We start from the raw sequence: 26,000 nt of genomic DNA, 5'->3' as shown, positions 1-26,000 counted from the left end.
CCAACAGAAAAAAAAGAAGACAGCGTTTGAGTCTTTTTTTTTTTCCACCACAGAGATGCTTTTTAAATACTGTATGTGTACTACCACTAAGGTCCCAGTGAGCATGTTAAATACCACAACGCTAATGTAATGAACGTTCATTTTCTTTACAGTTTTTATGAATATTACCTGCTGCATTTCATCATTTTGTCAAATAACATTTATTTTATCTGTCATTTTGACTGCACAGTCAGTAAAATGATTGTTTGTTGCAGAGCGTTTTTGAATTCACATCAATTTAAGAGCATTCAATCTTTCAGTGATAGTTTTTCTTCTCTTTTATGGAAGATTTCACCCAAGGAACAGATGGAGATATTAAAAACACCGTCAAGGTTATACATCTTTCAGAGAACAGATAGAGATTTGAACAAATCCACCCCTGCAACTATTTCAAAGCACAATCATTTAAAAACACACAACCTTGCATATGAGAATAATGCAACCTAAAAATAGTGTCAAAAGACATATGACTTTCTCTTACCACTAACATTTGAATTGCTAGATGCTCCTGACGGGCATTCTCTTTGAGCATAATGAATGACTGAGACCACCTTACAAGTCATATGGCCTATCAGCAGGTTGAAAATAACAATTGTCTGCAACTGACCTCAAGGGCAACTTCTTTCACAAGTTGTGTAATCAACTCCAACCAATAGATAGACATGATTTGAAAATGAAGAGATGCAGCTTTGTGTCTCCATTTGTCCACAGTAGGAAGATTGCATCTGCTCTATGTTATCAGTGAGCCACTAATTGATTTTCAAGGATGACAAATGACATACAAGGCCTCAGTGCCAAGGTAATTCTGTGCCGCGAATCAAAAATGTACAGCCGGGCTGTCCCAAGGTCCATGGTTCTTTTCATACTCATCTCTCACACGGGCATTCCGGGCCACTTGACTCAAATTTATACTGATCTTTTATTTATACCCCGAAAAAATGGCAGATAAGAAACATAAGTGTTCTTGATATTGTGTTTTGTCATATCTAGCAGCCAAAGATTGAAATCCTGCGAAACAATTTTCTGAAGAAATGAAAGAGCGTGGCCTCCTGAACCCTGGAGGAAAATAACCTCGCTAGTTGAGGCAGAATATGAAACAGAGGCACAGAATAAGTAAAATAGACAAGTGCACCATGGCTTGTCACTTTTCCATTTGCTGCCCCTGAATGTGAGCACTTCAAAATTCTCCTCAGCTCAAAAAAGACCTTTATCATTATCCATCTATCCACTGTACTGAATACAAAAGAAATGCCATACCGTTCCACAAAATGATAATACAACGTTTATGTTTAAAGATACACTATGTTTATGTCCATAGTAAAGTAGATCATTAAAATATAGAAATATAGCTATGAAGGATTGTTTGGGGGTTTCATCCAAGTGTGTATATGAGACAATGTGAAAATACTTAGGCCTAGAAGACTTGTCACAAAAGCAATTAACATGCCCGGAATATTAGAGATCACCATGGGTTCTTGACAACAGCATCATTACACTGTAATATGAGCAGCAGCTCCTTCAGAGAAGCATTAAAATCAAATTAGACGATTATACAAGAGCTTGCCTTGATGGCTTATAATAGGAGATTGTTTCTGAACAGTTGATTTCTGGTCATTAGTTCTTGGCTACTTGGACTTTAAATGCCACTTGACAAAGTTGAGTGGCATGAATACATTTGACGAAAGGTCATGAGCCTCTAAGAAATTAGTTTTTAAAAATCAAATTATCATTTCAAACCACAAAATACAATTAGGAAGCCACGCTTCAATTTTCCCCCACATTTCATTTATTCATGAACGCATGGCATAGAGTGCATCACGTAAGCAATAAACTACTGCCAAGTCATTTATACAATGACATTCAAGGATCAGGCTTTTTAGAAATGGAGCCTCTCCCTTCTACATTCTACCTCCAACAACTCAGACGGGACCTTAAACTCTGCCTATTCAGTACCATTACAAAGGTTAAAAGCCATATTCAGGGGATTCCGTTGAAATGCATGACAAAGGTTTTCCTAACAGAAGTTTTCCTGCATGTTCAACACACATGGGAGTATGGGGCCAGAAGGATGGTCTTATTAAAGCCTCTATTACGAGTGGAAAGTTCACATATCAAGCATTAGTTGATGGGTGATGATTATGGTTGGGTGATGCCAAGGTATTTCCCACATTATGTGGATATAGAATTACATTCTAGACCCCAGATGCATTGATTCAACTTAAAATGACTCTAAAATAACATTGTATTGTAAATCGATTAGAAGCCAAAGCGATTTACCAAATGTTCAAGTGACTTTATGTGTACTATAATTGTAATAGTTCTAGCACACACACAAAATAATGTAAAACAAATTCTAGTTTCCAGACTTTTCTACCCGAGGGACTTTTCTGAGAGGGATACATCTCTCCGGTTGTGCTCCAGAATCCAACAGCAATGCTCTCCTGGTTCTGGAAGGGGAAATGGAGAATGGTTGGCCTGGACTCATACACACCCCTGGCACTACCTCATGTGGAAATCATACAAAGCATCCTGCGGGCAGCAGGTTCATTTTATGGCTTCATCTATTACCACACTGTCATTGTTAATTGTCTTCTTTTTACCTCTGCAGGATTCTCCAAATTGGCCCTATCGAATGTGACAGGAGGAAGAGCATTAAGCATCTGACAAGATGATATCTAAGTTCAATTTCCTACTCCACACCTGATTTATACCTGCAGCAGATCATTTTCCTTTCTGTCATAAAGACCTCTATAAATCAGTGATGCTTATGGGAGCGCTGCAGAACAGGTCCCTGGATTTGTATCCCCTGTGTTGGCTATTAGGAAGCCATTACTGCCACATTTTCCTCCTTCAAACAAAAATGATCAAATCTAATACCAGCAAGATTAGGGAGATTAAGAGAAAAAGTGCTGGCAGAGCCATTCAACACGAGCCCCTATCTAAACAATATACGCTAAACTCAATAAAAACAGGGCTTTTTCCTGTTGACACCATTATCCATCTGTTTGGACAAAATTGCTGTATCATGGTATAAATCTGTGATACAAGTGACATATCCTCTAAAATAAAAGGGAACATTAACTGCTCTATCTTCTAGAGGCCCTGGGACTAGCTGGCTATAAGCTCACTCAAGTGTGATGGCAGTTATACTGTGTTTTACTAGACTGCAGACAATTATCCTTTGCTCCTCTCCCCTTTGAAGACAAACTGCCATGACTTGAGCTGAAATGATTTCAAATAGATTTTCCAAAATGTCTGTCGCTAGATTGCTTCCATACATTATTTCGCTTAAATGGATAGAAAAAAAAGAGGGTGTAAATCCACAAATCAATCACAACAGCCGCTTTACCAGATGGAAACAAAAAATAAGCTTTCCTTCAGTGTGTGTGCGTGTGTGTGTGTGCGTTATAGCTTTAAAAACCGTCAGAGACAGTTATGGGGTTTGGAGTGTCCTGTCTATTCTGTTCTACACGTCTCACTCACCTTGGGGACACTGTTGTCCTCCGGATGAGCTAGGATAGCTTCTTGCCATGGGTAAGTGCTCCTTTGCAATGCTGTACTTAACAGTGGCATAATGTGCACTGCACTGTACTGCTGTCATTAGATGCCAACAACATGTACAATCCATTAATTAAGGAAAAAAATCCAATCGGATGTGCCCTTATTTCACATTTAGGATGGAGTCAATTAATTACATTTTTCAACAATTCACAATTCGATTTTTGGGTCAAAGTGCAATACGCAAATCTCTTGACAATATTTTTTCAGGAACTCCTGTTTTTGAATCAGGACAGGTGAAACATTTTACATTTCAAGAGACAGCTTTGTGATTTCAGTCATGGGTACAAAGTCTTAATATGGTGTTCTATTAAACAGAGCAGCCATACCGATTAAGACACTATGCTGCAATTCAGCATTATAGTCATCCACATTTATTACATTTAGCTCGGCTGGCTCAAACAGCCATGCATGACTCAATCCATCTCTGTTTGTTGCAGATAGATTTTATGAGATGAAGATATGCAAAAAAAAAAGTGCCTCAAATGTGCAGAAATTGTGCTGAATTGTAACAACGGATAAATTAAAGAGCTGCTTCACTGATTTTCATTCCCTAAATGAAGGAATTACAGCTTTTCATGGTTCTTTATCATAACTTTGACTCCCTTTTGTCCTCTCCATAATCTTTCTGTTTTTACAATGTGTCTCGATGAAAATCAAACAATAATCTTTATTCATATTCAAACAACCCATGCTGTGACCCAAGGTTGAAATCAACATAATTGAAATCCATCATCAAAATGATCAGTTAACACTAGCCTGAATATAATGAAATGAGGCATGTGTGGAAGCCAGTGCAAGTATCCCCTCTCAATCAAGCCTCCCATCTAGGTTCTGAACATTTAGGCCTATGCAACAACACTAACGTTTAGATCATCGCTTTACCAGCATGTCTATGTTGTTTCAGGGTCATTTTGCACTGAGAAGCTGGGTATGCATCCCTGACAAGTAATCCGTTTACCTTCATATGATTGGTAAAGCTGCAGATGGTAGAAGCCATTTTAATTGACTACAAAGACAGGACCATACCAGGTTGTCTCTTCATTGGCGCCAACCTAAACTCAATTAGCATACAACACTGGTTGGTTACACCTAATGGTGTAATGTCAGTCAAAATAATACATTTTCTATACATTTCCCCCGAAACCAATATCTATCCTCAACTGGAGCCACTGTTTCAGAACGGAGCTGGATTGATGGTGTGAACGCACAGTACAACTGCACATGCTGCAACCATTTCACTCTTTATAATATATGGTCTGTTACCTACAAGGACACATTTCTGGTAATCAGGAACCAGTAAAATGTCTACTGGAGTTTATTGCTTGTGTCCTTGACCTCTGGTCGAACTGCTTCAGGAGCAATGTCCACTGTGAAAAATAGCCACAAGCCATTGAAACCACTACCACCAGGACTCTAAAGCCAATACCTTGCTGAGTATCTTGTGTTCAAGACGACCCATGGCTAATGTCATCTTGACATTTGAAAAGAGGTTGGGGTTGGGAAAATGCATTCATAAGAGGGGAGAGCAAGGCGCAAGTGGAAAAGAGGGTACAGAAAGTTACACTCCAGCACTGTGTGTAGGCCACTCTATCCGCAACAGTATTGATTGAACTTGTTCAACATTTAAACGGTGGTCTCTAATGCGACTTTGCTCCTACCTGCACATACTGTAGAGTACTGCTCTGAACTGTTGCATGTATTGCCATTGTATGACGGACCCAAGACAACATTCACGAATGTAATTATCACATTAAAGCTTCAATGGGAAAACAGTTTAATGGCGTTGTCTTTTTGGACATTAACTCTGCGCTGCCCGTGATACTAATTGCCCTGAATACTTGCCAGGTAGTCCTTTACAGACATACTGTAGTCCCTATTGCCAACCATAATTAATAGCTTTACAGTCTTCGAGGCCATAATGCTCATCAGTTATTAATTAGAAATTACTTTTACTGAATAAATAATGCTGATGATTGATGATGGAACTTCTAATTGGGCTGTGAGAGTAATTCTCTGGGGAGAGCCTTCACTGGAAAGTATATTAAATACTTCACTGAAACAGGAACTATTGGAAGTATTGTGATAGTCAATGAATAGCCTGGCTATACTGTGAGGACTACAGTACAGTATAGCCACAACATTATCCTCTGGACTGATAATTAAAGGAATGCAGCCTACCACAGCCTATGTCACATGATCAGTGCATATAATTGCCAGTCAAATGAAAGAGGGCTTTCAGGTAAATAGAAAAAACACTGAACCATGTTGCCCAATGACCATATCCTTCAACCTGACCTGAACATGTAACATTAAAACAAGTAAGTACATGCCAGGTGACAGGGACACAATTGCATGTGCCAGTTTTGGAATGGTTTGGAATGGTAAATAAGACTTGTTATAGAGTAAAAGATTCGGCGCGCAAGTTGTCAAATGTTTATCAGTGTGCGTCTCAACCTACCCGAAAATCACTCGCGTGCTCAAAGCTTCCTATTCCATCCATACATGCACCTAAGTAATCTAGGCATAACATGTTTTATTGTCCACTAAATGTATTCCATAACAACAGTTCCTGCTCCACCAAATAGGTTACCTATCCCAGAGTGTGTGTTAGTGTAGCTCGCGAATTGATGGGGAAGTTCTGGAACCTTGGACATTTCTGGAACAGGGCTAACGCGATGGCGCCCGTGTGTTTGCATGAACTTCATCATGTGCTATCACGGTATCAATATTTGCAACAAAAGGCAAAACTGCAAACCTTAGCTAATCGGTGGGAACCGCATGGTTGCTAAGTTACACAATTCTCTTGGGGCCTGCTCTGCACGGTGCAGTCTTTTTTAAATGACGGGGGAGAACTGTGAAAACTCTAGCCATCTATGCCTCACTATTGATTTTACACAGAACAGCCAAGCACTGACGATAGTCTTTTTGATATATTTTCCTGCTGCAGCAAGACAAGTCCCTTGGAGTCTTGAGAGTAAAAAAAAACACTTGTCAATATACACCTATTAAGTTCTCTTGATCTGTGGCCATTAACGTTATTTAGTTCAACCCCTTATTAGAACCGAATGGTGGAGACTTGTTCTGTCAAGTGTTGTGATATTTAAAGAACTGGGCTCATCATTCGTGGCCTAATTAATGATTGACTCACAGAGGTACAGCTGTGACATCATGAGCCTGAGCAATAAGGTACAACTGATGAGGTGACCTCATCAAGCTTAGAAGCAGTCACTGGTCTCTTTCATCTGTCAGTCAGAGAGTGAGCAATAGAACCCCCCCCCCCCCCCCCCCCCCCCACCCCCCCCTCCTCCTCCACATACTCCCTGCTTAGCAGTTTCTGCCCTATTAGCAATTTACAATGGTGATCAAAAAGTAGTCAGTGGAGAATCAAGACAACTGTCTGCCCACTGCCTATAATTGGCCTTGTGTTCTCTTTCTGATAAACGGCTCGTGACTACTAAGGTCCCTTGGATTTCAGCGCCTTAATAGGCCACAGTAACTAGATTTACCAACAGATACCAGGTCAGAAAAGGAGATGGGGGTGCAAAAAATGTTAATTAATATCAATAATGGCCAATTATTAGTTTGACAGAGGGATCCAAGCTAGCTGTGTGCTCTAATGACTCAGAGCTAACTTGAAGGGAAACACTGGCAAATTAGCATAACTGTGTATGCACACTCCATGGAGGTGCCCAGCAAACATCTGTTATGTTAGAAATTCAAATAGAATTCCTATTAGTAACACTGGCTGTGGTTGCATAATCAGCCATTCTTCTCTGGTCATTTTGAAGCCACTAACAATGCCCCAGTGACTGGTGTAACTCCTCCCTCTGGGCTTTCCAATCAGATTTGGGCCCCATGTGGACCTGGTCCTAACAACAGACAAGTTAAAGTGGACTCTTTGAGGGGGGCTTGGCTTTGTGCTGCCCAGGCTCATTCTCCTTAGCCATGGCACTCTGCTTAAGATGGGCAATTTTTTATTTTTTTAAAATATACAGTAGGTAAAAGTGAGATGAATTAATTATAAAACACAAGCAAGTGTGTTTTTGACCTGCTGGCAGACAGCCACTTATTCTGCTGCTCACCATGTGTTTTTCTTATTTCCCATGCTAACCAGAGGTTCCTTTCAGGGTGGGTTGGATTTTGTAGGAAGAAGTGATTTATGCCATAAATTCTATGTCAATACTGAATATATGCATGAAATCAGATAGGACAGGGGAGAGGGATTTCCTACTGCTTTGAAAAGTCTCCTGTTTAATAACCATCTCAGCTAACCACAGTGGACCCAATAGCTGCTTTAACATTAAGTACTACCTACTATGCAGATTTTTTTTCTCCCCTCACGGAACACCAATATCGAGCTTTATGAATTAACTTAGCATTTCTTTTGGAAAAAATTTACTTAAAACTTCTTCCTCTGTCATGACCTCCTGATTTAGCATGAATCAAGTACCGTAACATGTTTTTATAGCACTACTGCCCAAAACCAAAACAACCGTACATTACTAACTCCATGTAAAGCCCTGTAGACATTTTCTGTGGTCTTAGAACAGCAAAGATTATGGCGGTAAAGATCCTATTTTGTCTGGCCTCTGATTTCAAGGGTCTTCATGTGCGGAGCACATACTGGTTGGAGGCATGTACACTAGACAGGCCTAGTGTTCTCAAATTCACTGAAGAGGATCTGTTTGGCTATGTCAGGCTGAAGAGGATATATTTGACCCTGTCTGGAGACCTGACATTTTAATGCAAGCTTGCTTATCTGAACATGGAGGTTGCTTTTAATTAAATGGGATGTCTGGACACGCATAATACACATTTTGTTACTGACATGGTTTGGATCTGGCTGGCCTATCTATTCAGTGTTGCAAAATAAACTCTTGATTTGGCTTAGTTACATTTTCTAGTTGGTTTCAATTGTCAAAGGACTCTTGTAATAAAGTACAATTTTTGTGTCTCTAACATTTTCCAACTCTATGTTAATGTTCAGTAAGGTTGATTATTGAGTGTCCTATTGGATCATCATGGCCATGTAGAAGTCCAAAGCCTAAATGATGTACAATGAGCCTGTGTTTATTATTGGAATTAAGAACTTCAGAGACCATTTCTAATATAATATTTGTTCTGGTAACCCAAGAAAACCAAATCAAAAGCATTTGGTCCATCAATAAGAACTACATCAATAGCAGGTGTATACAACAGTTTAGTTTTGAATTTGGCAGGATAATCTCATTTTAAATTGTAATTCACAGCATGTCTGAGGGCAGGTTAAAGAAAGACTATTGTATTCAGTTTGGTGTCAATGGACTAATTCTTTAAGCTATACTACCCTTGCTAACCGCACCATTCTGCGAGACTGCCTTTATGACTTACAACAGCATTGTGACCTTCTCTATTATAATTTAAGCATGTTATTCCCTCTAGTGGAATGTCATGTTTGATCAGGGCAGGGGAGGTACCTCTGGTTGTAGTGTCCTGATCTCAGCAATGCACAGCAGGAGGCGTGGCGAGTCAAAAGAACAACTACAAGTTCCCCTTGAGGGCAAAATTGACATTGTCTGCATATACTGTACCTGCTTCATTTTGCTTGGCTCCGTGTAATGTTTTGACTTGGGGGGCCTCGTACTGGGATAAGGTGGAGTTGGCTACTATCTGAAAGGGGACGAGCGTGCACCGAGTTATGGATTACAGCAAATGGATGGGCAATTAATGTAGTGTAATTAATGAGAGAGTTGACGGATAATCCTGCAAAGTGATGAAAGAAGTAGATCCCTTGCTATAACTCATCAAAATCTAAATTGGTATTAAGAAGCTGCAAAAATCGATGCTTGTCAGGGGAAAATGTTTGTTTTTTATCGCACTCTAAATGAGGTTAAGTATTTATTTTGGCAAAAGGCAAGCTTTACTCTTAAGTTTGAATTTATTCCTGTCTCCCGCACCAATTTCATAGCCATTAAAAAACGACATATGTTTGGTGCACGTTGCTGCATCCAACAGATTTTGGGTGCAGTATACATGAGCGGTGAATCCAAGGCTGTATATATGAAATGGCTCGTGCTTTCTGCTCTTCCCCATTCCGGAGGCCTCCGGTGTATAAATTTACTTGATGGTTTTTCGTTTCTCTTTCTTAATTCATTACAGTCGGGTTCCTCTTTGATGCAGTTCTCTTGTCCCCCCCCCCCAAACAATTGAAGTGTAGACAATGGAGGCACGATGATAGATCCGTGTACCCACCATCTGTAAGAGCAGCTGCTCCCCTGCATCTGTACAATATGCTGGAGCGGGGAGCCTCAGTAATCTGCATAATAAGGAGAGGGCTTATCTCAGTCTAGTTAATAATCACAAGCAATCGATGCACTTCATTCCCTCACTCTTGCCGGTTAGAAAAAAAAACAACGTTTCAGTATGCCTGCCATATCCTCCAGACGTGTGGGGGTCACGGTGTAATGTCGAGCTGTTGATTTAGCCTGGAGCTACAGATTTACACTGCGCTCAATTTCATCTTTTCATGAATACCATAATTAGGACACTCTGGGTTATCACGTTGCCGACCCTCTCCGCTTCTTTCAGGGAGGACTTTGCTCATCTGATGTTGGATCCAATATCAAAATGGGACATAGGAGGACACAACCCACTGGGCACCACACTGGTTGAGTCAATGGTGTTTCCACGTCATTTCAACGGAGTTACGTTGAGACAACGTGGAATAGACGTTGAATTGACATCTGTGCCCAGTGGGAATGCAAAATCAGTGTTACGACCTGACATGTGGTGGACACAGTTTGGCGGGGGTGGTGGTGGTGGTGGAGTTCTCACCTCATAATCAATAGTGTACCATCAGAAAGACTAGAGGATTGGCCTCATAAAATGGCATGACTCAAATGGTAATGTCACTTCCTGTCCAAATCACTCAGGCCCTGGCATCCTAGTCCATGTGACTATAATAGCCCTATAATGAGTAGACTGTAAGGCACTGAGACATCAGGTACAGTTAGCCAGGGTTTTTTAGTGTACAAACACAGAAATGGATGTGGAAATGTGCTTATTACCACTTTTATGGTTCATCATTTTCGTTGAGATTGCATTCCATGTCAGAAGGCTAGCTTGTATGCCTCATCATTGGAATCATGATTTGTTCCAGTATGAAACACGTGCTTTGGTCCAAAGTCAGTGTTATGAAGCGTGTTTGGAGCTTAGTCACACTCAATGAAAGATTTGAATAACTGCAGATCACGGAAATGACTTGTGTAGGCCTGTACGATAATCAATGTATTATATTTACTTAGCCATTTTGATAAAGTAACAGTTCATTCTGTTTGTGAATTGTATTTGTAAAATGTTGATTATATCACAGTGTGATATGCATGGAACTACTTTAATGTGTTTGGAATTTGTCTGGCATTGAACACTTCTCTGCTGTTTAATAAATGCCTTTGGGTGTTGGGAATTAGTATATTCCACTTTTCTGATATAACACAATTTATTAAACTAGGTAATGGACCATAAGCAGACACTAAATTGATTGAATAGGAAGTATGCGATAATATTGATCAACAAAGTCTCCCCTTGGTATTCCCTTGTTAAATAGCATATGCTCATTAAATGGAAACTATTTATCGTACTTTGCACTCTGAATATAGTAGCATACGGGGTGACACTAAGATGGAAAGAAAATGCTTTAATTTTTAATGGTATGTCTCACAGGACTAACTCTAATCATTTTCTTGACCATTTCTTTAATTTTGTTGTCTTTTAGAAATGAGGACTGTGGAGCGGTGAGGACTGTGGAGCGGTGAGGACTGTGGAGCGGTGAGGACTGCGGAGCGGTGAGGACTGTGGAGTGGTGAGGACTGCGGAGCGGTGAGGACCTTGGAGCGATGAGGACTGTGGAGCGGTGAGGACTGTGGAGCGGTGAGGACTGTGGAGCGGTGAGGACTGCGGAGCGGTGAGGACTGTGGAGTGGTGAGGACTGCGGAGCGGTGAGGACCTTGGAGCGATGAGGATTGTGGAGCGGTGAGGACTGTGGAGCGGTGAGGACTGTGGAGCGGTGAGGACCTTGGAGCGATGAGGACCGTGGAGCGGTGAGGACTGCGGAGCGGTGAGGACTGCGGAGCGGTGAGGACCTTGGAGCGATGAGGACTGTGCAGCGGTGAGGACTGTGGAGCGGTGAGGACCTTGGAGCGATGAGGACCTTGGAGCGGTGAGGACCTTGGAGCGATGAGGACTGTGGAGCGATGAGGACTGTGGAGCGATGAGGACTGTGGAGCGGTGAGGACTGTGGAGCGGTGAGGACTGTGGAGCGGTGAGGACTGCGGAGCGGTGAGGACTGTGGAGTGGTGAGGACTGCGGAGCGGTGAGGACCTTGGAGCGATGAGGACTGTGGAGCGGTGAGGACTGTGGAGCGGTGAGGACTGTGGAGCGGTGAGGACTGCGGAGCGGTGAGGACTGTGGAGTGGTGAGGACTGCGGAGCGGTGAGGACCTTGGAGCGATGAGGATTGTGGAGCGGTGAGGACTGTGGAGCGGTGAGGACTGTGGAGCGGTGAGGACCTTGGAGCGATGAGGACCGTGGAGCGGTGAGGACTGCGGAGCGGTGAGGACTGCGGAGCGGTGAGGACCTTGGAGCGATGAGGACTGTGCAGCGGTGAGGACTGTGGAGCGGTGAGGACCTTGGAGCGATGAGGACCTTGGAGCGGTGAGGACCTTGGAGCGATGAGGACTGTGGAGCGATGAGGACTGTGGAGCGATGAGGACTGTGGAGCGGTGAGGACTGTGGAGCGGTGAGGACTGTGGAGCGGTGAGGACCTTGGAGCGATGAGGACTGTGGAGCGATGAGGACTGTGGAGCGGTGAGGACTGTGGAGCGATGAGGACTGTGGAGCGGTGAGGACTGTGGAGCGGTGAGGACTGTGGAGCGGTGAGGACTGTGGAGCGGTGAGGACTGTGGAGCGATGAGGACTGTGGAGCGGTGAGGACTGTGGAGCGGTGAAGACTGTGGAACGAGACAAAGCTTTTGATGACACACAACAGGTAGGCCACATTTCCACTCTGAAAATAACTTAATCAGATGCAACAAAAGTGTATATGTACCGAGGTGCACATAGCCCAGTATTTTGTCACTGTCCTCTATATGATATTAGTAGGTATGTCAGTGTAGAGATCTGAAAGATGTCAGTATGAAAAGTATGGATTAAAAATCGCAACAGCGTTCCCAAGACCCTAAATCCTCCTAATTAAACATGCATGATGTTTAGCTTCCAGATGCTGAGATGTTAAAAGGCATGAAGCAGGTGTATTGAGCTCCCAGTGAGGCCAGGCGGGGGATGCTATAGAAGTGCAGGTGTGACATGTTAAGAGCTATCCAGGTGCTTATTGAGATATCAGAATCAGTCACTGTGAGTTTTGATGCATCGTCTGGGGTTTAGCAGTGTCACTCTGAGCAGTGTATCAGACAACTAACTAGACTGTTTGTTTATTGAGCAGGCAGCTTGTCAACTCGCAAAACACAAGCGTAGCCTGCGATGCTAATTTAGCTAGCTCTGCTAGGCTACATTTAAAAGCACATGAATGCACAAAAAAATACTCAAACTTTTTCAGTTAAGTGCGTTTGTGTTTTGTTATGACAGTGTAGGACACCAAATTCTCTCATGCCTCCCTGTCAGTGCCATGCTCTTCTATTCAGAATGCATTAAGACCAATTACACCATGTCTGGATGTCTCCATAAAGCACATCCATTAAGCTTGCTTAGAGCTCATCATATAACGCCCACTGCTTGACATGAAAGGCCTCCTTTCCTTTTTCATTCGGGAGAGCCCCGCACAACTTTGAATCAGCCAGTGTGTCTCCATGAGCACATAAAAGGTACCCAGATTTACGGGAAGGTTTTCATCCTAGACTCTTATCCCAGGCACCATCTGATAAACAAGCAGTCTTTGCTTGTGGCTAAATTATACTCTTTGAGGTGCTGATTTACAATGCTGTGAAGGATCCATTTGTGGTTCCAGTTCTGAAGCGCCTCTGTGATTAGTCATCCGTAAGTTCCACATTTGGCTCAGATCTTCAGCTTAGGAGCTTGAGGATTTCTAAATGAACAGATGCATAAATGATGGTGGCTTTATTCAGAGTTAATAGGTGAAGAGAAAGAACTTTTCACAGATGCGAATGGCTCTTAGATTGAAGTAAATTCCCCAGATTCCTCTTGATTTGAGGGTAAAGCTTAGCCAGCGTGCAGCAGCCAATCTTATTTTCCTGCCTTTTTAAAGGGAACTCATTGGGGCATTGGTCCACTACATGGATTCCTAAGAGATCTGATTAAAGGGAAATCCTTCAATGTTTTACCCTCACTTTTTCAATAATAAATTAGTTGCCCATTGCAAATGACTAAACTCGCCTCACATCCCCATCACTTGTCACAGGAGTTAGAGAGCTGTCTTTGAAGGCAGTGAAAGATGCTCAAAAGACAAACAAATTGTCTTTTTTTTTGTGAATCCCTTTGTGTGATACTCATATTAACAATGTTTTTTTTTATTCCTTAAGGCACAGGGTTTCCACTTGGACATCCCGACCCAATCAGCTCCTTAAGGTAGATTGTTTTATCTTGATTCCGTCGTAGCCAGACAGACTTCTCTAGAATGGTCTAATTTACCGACCATGTCTTGTAGAAGGGTCTAATGTGTGTCTACTAACTAACCCAACTGTACTAAAATATCTTGCAATAAAACATTTTTTGGGATAGTACGTTGGTCGGTGCGACTGTCATTTCAGTAGGTCTTCACCAGTACATTATTTTCCCTGGTTGTTCAAAATGTCACCATAAAGTATTTACAAAAAGGTTGAAATGAACTGAAAAGAATTACGCAAAGCATTTTCCTTCTTTATTGCTCAGAATTAGCTATCTTTGTAAATCCGTCCTTGAGTTTTTGCACTAGATATTACTTATATGGATTGTGTCAAATCAACAGTCAGTGTTTAATCAATGGTGACCTAGCTCAGTCATAATCAGAGGGGAAACATATCATCATTTATGCAGATTTTAAGGAATGCATTCACTCTCAAGCAGATGAAGTAGTTTGGGCCCATGGCAATGCATATGACATGTAAATAGCTTGAGTAATTCTGTTTGCATTCGAATAAACATGGACTCAAGGTCATAACACGAGCTGTAAGCTCTGGTGGTCCAAGCTCATAAATTCGACTTCATTCGGCAGTATTTCTGGAGAAGAGCGAGCTAATTTTCAATTTATGACACGCACAGACTTGTTGTGTGTTTACATGTTCTTGGTGCATGACAGGAACTTCTGCAGCTTGTATATTAACCAGTGAATTAAGCTCTAATGATAGCATTAAGTTCCATTAATGAAAAAAAATCATGGATCATTTGCAGTATCAGGCTTGCTTAAAAAGTACCATTCATTTAATAATTTCCTGAGAGTAGGCGACAATTACATTTTCATTGAGAGTTTTGTACAGTTAGTTTTCTTTCAATGGCAATAAACACAGCATCTTCGGAGTTGAGTGCACTACAGTAGCCTATAAGAAAATGACAAAGGTTTGTCTTGGATATTAACACCAATTTGTGCTTTCTGGTTGGAACATGACACAGTTTACACAAGCCTGTTGTGGACCGTGAAAGTCTGAGGGTTGCCCCTGAGTTGCCTTGAGGATTTCACTATGGCTGTGCTTAGCACGGCCATAGCTATATTTAACTGTATCCTCTCTTGTTTCAGTATACATTAACCTAGGTCTCTATAGAGAATGCAAACCCCTAGAACGTCGACCCACCATGCTATATTTATCCCATATCAAGTGTCAACTTCTTGGCTGTGTTTGCTTTAGTCGTAGTTGAGGATCTAGGTCAAAGTTCTGCGCCAACATAATTGGATGACCGATGCTCGAAAGCTTTTGGCAAGCGAATCAAATGCCACGTTTCAACTCTAATACACATCATGGTTAGCTTTCATTTCGTTCAGCGTGTAGTCGGTGGGTCCTGAGGAGACCTTGACATTGCCTGTTCAGAATGTTGAGGCATTAATTGTGCTGAGAGCTCTCCATCACAGCTGCTGAGAAATTACTAGGAGATTGAATGCCCCTGATGTCTGGTAATTACTGCTTCAGGTTGTTACATGGTAATTTATGACCCGTAGAGCTCTGCACTAAATGGACAATAAAAAGAATAATGGAGTAGCCAACAGACAAGGAATTAAGTGGGAATTAAATGTCTGTTAGAAGATGTAGGTTAAAGGTTAGAGGGCGAGCTTAGGAACAAGTAAGTCAATTTCCTATCAGACCGTAATTGGAAAAGAAGACGCTCTGAGTTAAAAGGTCATAGTACATTTGGCTCTGATATGTTAAAGGATATCTTCACTTCTTTTTGACATCTCTTTAGACTTGTCACTTACCCTGAAAGTAATTTATGGGGCTTTTGGAGAGACAGTCGTCCTCGCTTTGGATTTATGTTTCAAAAGCCACCGCTCCTTTAAAAGAGAGTATAATTGTAACATAATTGAATGGTAGACTGTGCAGCGGCTCGAAAATGGCATTACAAACACTAAACACACTATTTTGGTCCATTAGAAACATGCTAAACAAAATAAAGGTTCTGCTTGTATAGTCAGTCCACATTGTGTTTTGGGCCTTGTTCCAATGAGGGGAGGTGGTTTGCTAAACAAACCGCTCTCTGTGATATCAGCTGGTTAATCCTGTTCCTTTAGTGTTTTTATTGGTTCATTCAAGAGGGTCTGTTGACATTCCCCCTGCCCTGTTAAAAGGCGACTGCATCTCAAGTGAAATCTGGAGTGTTCTTTACACAGGCGGGGAGCCCCATGTGGCCGCTGGCTCCCAGAGGGCCTGTGATTTTCCTGCTTTAAGTGTCTACTGTCAACGCTAATTTGTCCCACTCCTCCTCCACCCCCTCCAGAGGGGGACGCTCTCCTAAAGTTTTAATAAAAGATCAGCCATAACTCCCTGTTTGTTTTCTGGGGAGGACACTGAAGTTTTAAAGCCATAAAGGCCATAAGATGCCAGGTAATGATTACAAGACCAGAACAAAAGCACTACCCAATTCCACTTACTGTGTTACACAGCACTGGGACGTGTACGGCTCCACTAGCAGCAGACTAAATTATGGAAATGATGTGGTCACACTGGTCAGCTTTCAAACCAGACCTTTAAAAATGGGTTCCTGTTTGGAAATGAAACATGCCCCTGAAATAGCATAGAACTAGTACTGCATAATGTTTCAATTAATGTGGTCAGCTTTGGCATTTTGTTCGTTTAGCAGACGCTGTTATCCACAGCAACTTACAGTAGTGAGTAGATTCTTATTCATGCGTTTTTGTTGTTGTACTGTTCCCCCTTGGGAATCAAAGCCACAACCCTGGTGTTTATAAGCGCCATTCTCTCCCAACTAAGCTACACAGAACCCAAACTGGACCGTTAGAGTGGGGTTACTGCTTGGGATGGAAATGTATCCCTGAGATGGAATAGAGGATGTCCTTACTGATGTCATTTGTGTGTACTGTACATTGTGTTAATTTCTATTATATTTGTTACTCCTGTACTGAAGCATGTTGGGTCTTTCTACCCACAAAAGGGCGTGGGCAGCCTAATGCGAACTCAAAATGCATTGTTTCTCAGTGAATGCCTTTGTTTGTGACCTCTCATTTATTCATTTTCGCTCTGGATTTATAAGAGGTGCATGATTGCAAATAATAGTTTCTGACATGTTGTTCAGCCTACAGGAATGGCTTTACTGGGCCAGCCAAAGCAAATTGCCCGATCTGATTTATCTACCTTTGATTTCTAAAGGAAAATCAATGAAAGAAGGTAATTCTTTTCTGCCACTCAGCCAAATTCCCATCCAACTCAATGATAAGTCTCCGGGAAAGCGGTCAGTCAGGAGACCTTTCTTTTCAATTATCCCCCCCTTGTTTACATTACATTCTGTAGAAGTGCTGGATGGGAACACTCAGACCTTATATGGACTGCTGTGTTCTTATTGAACAAGCAAAATACAATTTCACATCTGAGGTGGGCAAGAACCATGTAGAAAATTGTTCAATATCCCGGTTGCAGGCCAATTTCCACTGTATTGTTTTGTCATACATGGTATTGCAGGGGTATGGTAATATAATATGCATAATTCATACACCTTGGGCCCCTCTTCATTTTTGATTCTGCTGTCCTGCCTGTTCATCTGAAGCTGAATTAATGCTACATTGTCCATTAGGCGGCCATAACACAGGGCGATATTGTCACACACTTTATGAGAACTGATATCTCGGGAGGCAAAACCCTTTTTTTTTTCCTGTTATACTTACGCAAGTATTGGTTTGCAAAACATAAAAACATTGTTTTCTGATTCTCACTCTGGACCAAGGTCTTATATGTATATTTTCTTACCCTCTTGGCTGTAGTTCATTTTGTTTCGCTGAATAATTCCACTAAAATGTATAAAAACGTAATAGAATGATATTCAGTTATACAATAAATGTAGAAATTGAGCTGTCCATATTCAAAACGAAAAAATACACTTTTTCATTTAGAGTGCCGAGGTCGGCCAGAGCTGAGGCCACGGTGAGAGCACAGAGAGACAGTGTTGGACAGAGCTTATTATCCTCTCCAGGGTTCACTTAGAGAGCCCCTGGACTACTGTAATGGTGACCTTCATAAGGCCCCGTCTCCCTGCTGGGATCACGCATACCAGACACATCCACTCCACAACCGACACTCATTGGGTCATGATGGGGCTAAGCAGGCCCCATTAAGGCATGCTCATCTAGGCTGGGATCACGTGCACAAAGCATAAGGATGGACCTCAGCCAGGAACATGAAGGCTAGGTCTTCTTAGCCTAGCACCTTGACTCTTTATAGTCTATTGCTTATAGATGTGGTGGAAAGCGGTATATACACTCAGTCAATTATTATTACTATTATAAAAGTCCATTATTGAATTTTTGGTGTGCCAGGCTATTGCTTTATTCCTACCCTTAAGATGCTCTTCTCAGGATCTCTGGTGATGCTATCAGTGGATTATGAATCCATTTTTCAGACATGCCATGGTCAGTTTAATGATCATTATATGGCTCAGATGGGAAAAACATGGGAATAAGGTGAATCAATGATTGATTCTGCAACGTTGCTTGATTCATGGATGGTCTTTTGATAAATGACCAGCTTATTGAGCCTCAGAACAGCCCCTTTGAAGTAAAAACTGTTAGTAGTGAGGAGAAACTAGAAATGAGACCATGAAAATATATACTTTTGGGGGTTTTCAGTGACTTCACAGCGCCTGAATGAACTTCTATTAGACATGGTAGAGCTGTTAAATTGAATGTGAATCCAGTTTTGATATAAGTATGCTTTTATTTAAGTCGATGGATCCCTATGTAGCTTCATACTGCAGGTGGAAGTCTTCCTCACAGATCTAGTTGATGGAATCCCAACAGCGACTCAAGTATTGTAGAGTTTTATCATTTAAATCAAACGCTGAGTAATCTTTGCAGACATAGGCCAGTATGTATGTGTGAAATGGCCGTTTTGTGTCAACTCTCTCCGTTAGAACACAAGCATGTATAATAGCAGGCGGGGGATCTGTCTTTTGATTCTGAGAGACGGGGGGGGGGGGGGGGGGGGGCAAGCTTCACCTAAGTGTAGTGAAGCAGAGAAATAATGGTATCCTACTCTGCTTGTGCAAAAGCAATAGGAGAACGAATGGGGGGGATTCACATTAAAAGTGCCTCTCTAGGTAGCTGACATGACGCGTCTAGTCAGACGTAAATAATGACAGACGGAAACTATCATGAGGTCTGTGAAGCATCCACACGCTGCCGTCATTTTGTGTCTAACCTTGCATTGCCAGCAGCTCACAGCCCTTACCAGCCCTGGAGATCATTTAAAAAGCAGAGACTAATGGGGCTGCCAGGCCTAACACCAGTCTGGTGGATTTGCATGAGTTTAGATCAGTTAAAGAGATCGCTGTCATTGCAGCGTCTTGATGTCTGACTTCTGCATCCATTTCAATACCATCCATTTTTTTAGCACTTATTATTTACTGTTTGTGGGAAAGGTCGGAGTTCGTGCGCTTCCTTTTGTTGCTTGCTCACCAAGAGTCACTGTCGATGACACTGTTATTGATCTCCTTAATATGAATGGATGACTTTTGGAATGAGGTTGAAATTAAGATACAAGAGGAGTAAAAAGTAAACGTCAATTCATGTAACGATTCGGTGTTTAGATGGGTTGGTTCTTGATCAGCTCCAATTCAAGACCTGGAGGTAACGTTTTAAATCAAACGGCCGTATGTTTACGGAGCAGGGCGTAATTAAGAAGGATGGCTTTTTGTTTTTTGTTAATTCGTGTGTTGCAGTATGATCGAAAAGCAAGGTCACGCACTTTGTCAGGGGATCTGATTTGATAACCGTTTCATAAGACCGAGATGCTCTGTTTGAAACATGCAATAAACCTACTGTGTCAGTGACTTCTCTCATTGTCCCATTTGCATAATGCAACAATGAGTCGTACTCACCCGACGTATTCATCTAGATTGTAAAATAGCCACGGCAAAGCAACTTGCATACTGTAATTGGCATCTTGTGGTTTGCTTTCCCGAGGAGAAAGTTAATTTTGCATGTTTTTATTATAAATAGCATATTTAAGCAGCCAGGAAATCACTGCAAGACATCCATCCTACAACGTTTCATTTATTCTTGTGTGTTTAATTAAAGCCAGGAAACTGTTTGCAATTTGTGTCTGATACATTGTCTAATGTCTGAGACTGGTTATTAGATATTAAATTGATGCATAATTCAGGCAATTAAGAAAGTAATCACACAAAGTAATGTAATGGAAGTTAATTATTACGGCATAAGCAAACAGTTCATCAATGCTAGTTAACGCTGTGACTGCATGCCTAATATGCACACCAAGCAAGCAAATTCCTCTCTCTCTCCGAGTGTTTTGATCAGCTGATTAAACATAATACAGGCTGATTAGTGGGGAAGGGAAGCCGGGCCTCCTCACCTCCCCTGTGTCTGAGCGACAGGGTTCACTGTGCTGCTGTAGCAGGAGAGGGTCTGTTCTCTTTTTAAAGCAGCACACATGACGAGGGGAAGGTTGCTCTGCGGCAGCCTTCTCCAGTCAGCACTCGTGTCACAGACAGGGTGACTGCCAGTTCCACTCTCCTCTTCCCACTCACTTTCTGCCCCATCTCTCTCTCTCTCTCTCTCTCTCTCTCTCTCTCTCTCTCTCTCTCTCTCTCTCTCTCTCTCTCTCTCTCTCTCTCTCTCTCTCTCTCTCTCTCTCTCTCTCTCTCTCTCTCTCCTCTGTTTCCCTCTAATACTGTGGTAATCTTTCTGTCTTTCTCTTACTATCTCTATATCTATATATATCTCTCTGCGTGTTGTTAAGCAGTGGAGCTTGACGAGGCTTTGTGTGCTTTGAAACCATGAAATGCTTATCTCAGTACCTTACCCTTTGATGGCGGCGGTGAGGATTTGAGTGCTTCCTTAGCAAAGCACCAGTGACAACGTCGAGCCGCTCTTTATGGGAACAAAGGCCCTAGTCAACATAATCCCAACAATTCGGTGCCCAGACTCTCCCTTTTGAAGCAGCCCTATAAAACAAGACCTTCCAGCCTTTAGTTGTTTTCCTGAGTAAACATGCATGTCACAGTTGACCTTTCCCGGGGTCAGGCCGCTTTTATATTGGCTGACATGTTTCCAACTTAATAGATCCATTTAGCAGGGGTCCCCTGGGCTCCTTTATTTATTAAGCTGCAATGAGTTGCATCTGTCTGCTGGAATCGAGGGGACCAATCAGCAGAGGTCACATCCGCACTAACATAGAGATATATAGACATATACTAGACATATATAGACGCACGCAAGTGCACACACACACACACACACACACCCACCCACACTGCACAGACGCTTGTACCAGCCTCAAATAGTAACCCTTTTTCTGTGATTGTCTGTCCTCAAATGATTAGCCCCCTTTTCAATAGCACCCCTTGCTGGGTTAGGGTTGTCAGCGTTCCTGAAGTATTATGCGGTGTGACACCCTTCAGTTGTTTTTCTCAGCTGTTGTCTGAGAGTTGTATTGATCTATCTTTGTTCATCCATTGTACAACACCCCATAATGCTGGTCATTTTCTTAGACTGATTCTAAGCCCCTGTCTGGTAATCAGGGATAATTGTCAATTATCACAAGGAACCATCAGATCAATTACTGCAAAATCAATGCAGCCACTTGACTGGAGTGCTTTGTTTCCCCAGCAAAACTAAGGTCTGGACTGTTCAAGCTGCAGAATATTCAGGAATGCGACAGTACTATATAGTGAAAATGTTTACCATGTTGGGGTAATTTCCTATTGAACCTGTTCAAGGAAAAAATAATCTCCAGATTGTCTTTTACTGTGATGTTGTTGAAATAGTAAGGCACCAGATGGTGTGTTGTTGTTACTGTTATTTGTAATGTCTAATGGAGACAAAACTACTGTTGTCCTTTCAACTGAAAACAGTGGATTACACCTTTCCCCTTTTATGAGCAGGATAGAAGGAGCCTCTATATTCCTGGTGGTTGAAATGACTTTTGTGATGAAAGTTAATGTGTGGTTGTCCTGATGTCCTTATTTTCCTCATCGGGCCCAGATTTCACTTTCACCTCATGAAGGCGATGCCATCTCCTGAATCGCTTCCAGTGTGTATGGAAACAAATGTCCTGCTGTAATGGCATAGCCCAGCCAGCAGCCTGACATATTATCTCCTCCTCAACGTATTTACAGTGAACTTCTCAGCAAATTGTGTTGTCATCTTAATAGGGGAAGATTAATCTGTTGCCATGTAGGTTTAGGTGAGTGAAAGAGATGGACTTTTTCGGAGCTTTGTTTACACACCAATAAAACAAGTTAACTCTTCGATGCCCGGGCCCCCGTGCTTTAGAGTAAAGGTTCCCTCTGATTATTCATATTTAAACTAACTCAGTTGTAATTACATGGTATAAGTGAATGATAATGAACTAATCTTACTCTGTCTGTATGATTAAAAACTATAATAATTCAAATGTAAACTGTCCCTCGCCTGTCTTAATCTGAACAGTATTTGCAGAATCACTTCTGAAATATTAACATAACCTATCTACTCCGTACTGTATTCAATATTACTTCAATTTAGGTTGCATCTGATACTTGCCACATTTATAGTTCTATTCAAGGACACTGTTAACATTTTGTTTACCGAGCAAGGTTGACAATCCTGTATCATGACAAATGACAAGGTTATTGAGCGCTAGTATTTAAAAAAATATATATATGTTAGCATTGTACATTTCAAGTCAAATCCTGAAATAGGGTGCCAAAATCAAGTAGGTCTACTTATAATACCATCACTATAGTAAATGTAACTTTAACAGTCATCAGCGCCAGTGATTGTAATTGAGATTGTCATTTACCCTGTGTCCAGTCTGCTCATATTTCATCCCTCCCTGAAAGAGCCACACATTGAATATAATCACACACACCTACTGCACCAGACCAAGAGAAAACAGAGTGTGCACTTTGTGCACAGCTATTTATATCAATAAGTCCCGTGCTGAGAGGCACAAAATGAGCGTTTAAGCTGCAGGGCCCAGAGAGCTCAGTAGCAGGTGGGCAGGCTGCCTGTGGGTGCCTGGGTGGAGGGGGTGCCCGCTCTTTTACAGGTGTTGCCCATCTCTCTGGGCCTCCGTGGCTCTGAGAGGGGGAGGTTTTGGGGAGGGCAGGGAGTGGGACAGCTGGAGGCGCAGGCGTTGGAGAGACCGAGAAGGAGCCACTTCTCACTGTCGAGGCCTCCGCAGGTCAGTGCCTCTCCCCAAAGGGACCACCGAGCGAAACGCCATCAATTCACAAACAAAGGAGCCACTTCACCCGCCACAAAGGAAACATATGTGATAGAGCTGGCTCCCGAGCCGCAGCTCATTTTAACATGTCAGCCTCTCCTAATTAGCTTTGTTAACTCCCTCTGCTGTCTGCCCAACTGAGGCCTGGGGAAGTCACATGTGGGCTTTGGGTTTACAACAGCAGTTGCTCGGCCTCGGCTATGCCCTTTACAGAGATTTAGTTCAACGTGATACTCTATCCTGTTTGATTATATTAATGTAGAAATGGACCCTACCAAACTCTGTTGCCTTCTTGAAGATTGACATGCTGTAGATATATTGATCATGTATAATCCAAATGAGCAAAACCTTGTACTCTCTGTAAGGTTACACAGAGAGGCTTCACTTGGCCTTTTGTCCAGTGTGTGTGTGTGTGTGTGTGTGTGTGTGTGTGTGTGTGTGTGCGCGCGCTGAAATGAAAACACAAAAACAGCTCCCCCTCTATCTTTGTTGGGACGGCTTGGTGGTCATTACTGGCTGGCCTTCAGAACGTGGTCCTCCAAGCGTTACACGCTGCAGTCCACACTGGGCCTCATGTGACCCCTGCTGCTTATCCACTGGCAGTGCAATTTAAGCAGTCTGATGACATGCAGCAATGACACCCCTCTGAGAAGAGGCCCTCTCCGGCTCCTCGTTGTGGGTACTGGGTTAGGGGAGGTGTGTGAACTGCAGGGCTCCTACTCACCTCTCCTGAAACGCAGCTCAAATTGGGCAATTTTCATTGTTTGTTTCATCGTTGTTTTTTTTTGGAGGGGGGGGTGCATTTTTAGGAGGATTGTTAGGGATGTTGAAGTGTGATGCCTTGATGGTTAATAGCTCTCATCCTGTAATTGCTCTGCAGGTGAAAGTGAGGAACAGGAAGTTCCTTCTTCAACTTTGTGAAATGAATGAGCGAGGGTGTGTATGGATACGCTACATTTGGCGTGGGATGCCCTCGAGTGCAGTGGTGTGAATCTAATTAAAATACGGCGTCCACTGAGTCCGTCTCTAGCTAGACATATCTGGTATCAGCTCTACTAGGTAGATCTGACAATTGACAGGTCTCCAAAAATGTCTGCCTTTTTTATGTTGCTGTTTCTTCCACTTTGTTCAGCTTTAGACAGCAGTATGCGCTTTATTTCCTTCGTGAACAATGCCAGGGAGCGTTTATAATGTGTTCTTCTAGAACAATGTGAATGCTGATATAAGTGGAATCAATTTCAGTGTGTTTAAGTACAAGGCAAACTAAAATGCTCACCTCCCCTCTGGCCCTGTCTGCCAAGCAGTGGAGTCCAGCTGGAGTAGCAGCCAGCTCAGAGCTGTGTGACTGCTGCCGACTAAAGTGTCATGATCCCCGGATCTCTGCTCCCTCTTTGACAGAAGGATTTGAAATTCCTGGGTTAAAAGTTCTCTGAGTTGATATCTCAGAAGGCTTATGTGATGATGGTCTATGACAGGTATTGTTTTCTAGTGGCTAGCAGAATTCTGCTGAATTTCTATCTGTAGACTATGCCGTGTAGCCAACTTAAAAAAAAAAAAAAATCACAACAGTGAGATATCTAGACAAATATTGTGTTGCACGTTTCTTGAAAATGAACCAGTGGGATGGTTTTGGAAAGCAAACCCCCTCGACATCAAAATAAAGATCATTTTGGATTGGCAGTACGTTAAAGACAAAATGTTTATTAAATTGTCAACAATTATATTGTTGGAAATAGTTTATAGAGATGGATATGCCCTCCTTAGATGTCAGCCAGATAACATTTATTGAGGATTGTTTTGGTTTTAACTCTGCTTTGGACAGTTTCCTTTTTATTGCCAGTGTTCCAATATTGGAGAAAATAACAGGTTCATTGCTATATTTACACTAGTAAACAGCTTTGCCTTTGAAGTTGATCAATTGTTTGCTCACGAACCTTTCAGCTGTAATATGCCCATACTTAACTTGCTCGTTCATTTCACGAGAAGCAGGTCTGCCAGCAAGATGCACTTTCTAGATCTAGATTAGGATCTCATTAAGATTGACATTGATGACAGCTCGCCCCAAAGTTGAAAAGGTCACCGTGTTCATATAGTGTCTTACCAGAGAGTGCTGCTGTAGGATCTGCGGTTTTATAGAATGAATGTGCTTCATGGGCAGGCTAAAGGTCTATTACACCCCTCTTTGATGTCGAGAGTACGATCAGAGGAAATATTGACCCGCTTTTATTGTACGACTCCGTACGAGCTTGTACGTGGCTGAACATGTCTGTGGTTTTCCTTTCCTTGGGTACCGACCGTGACACAGGACCCATGATGTTGCATCTTCGATCATCTAACTGATACGAGGTCATCGATACAGAGAAATGAATGAGGGGGAGCGTTTTCTGTACGCGACTGGTTCGTGCAGAGGATGTACGTGAAGGCACAGGTTGACAATCCTTCCAGATGATACCGTCAACCCACTGCAGTGTTTTCCTGTCAGTGGCACCAATCTGCTTGACGGTTCAGTGCTAGATCACCATCGGTTTCT

The 26,000-nt window shown here is 42.3% G+C and overlaps 1 protein-coding gene across 1 annotated transcript in view; it reads right to left on the bottom strand.

The window, feature by feature from the left end:
• Positions 1–11,349: 11,349 nt before the first annotated feature.
• Positions 11,350–26,000, bottom strand: part of LOC118944674 (uncharacterized protein DKFZp434B061-like) — a 19,117-nt gene continuing 4,466 nt past the window's right edge. Inside the window, exon 2 of the mRNA XM_036964928.1 lies at positions 11,350–12,586. Within this exon, the coding sequence (XP_036820823.1) occupies positions 11,350–12,586 (1,237 nt within the window). The remainder of the gene's footprint in view (positions 12,587–26,000) is intronic.

Source organism: Oncorhynchus mykiss, chromosome 3, assembly GCF_013265735.2.
Source record: "Oncorhynchus mykiss isolate Arlee chromosome 3, USDA_OmykA_1.1, whole genome shotgun sequence".
In the NCBI taxonomy this organism is placed as follows: domain Eukaryota; kingdom Metazoa; phylum Chordata; class Actinopteri; order Salmoniformes; family Salmonidae; genus Oncorhynchus; species Oncorhynchus mykiss.
Note: the sequence above shows the minus strand (reverse complement) of the source record. Positions and strands in the feature narration are given on the sequence as shown.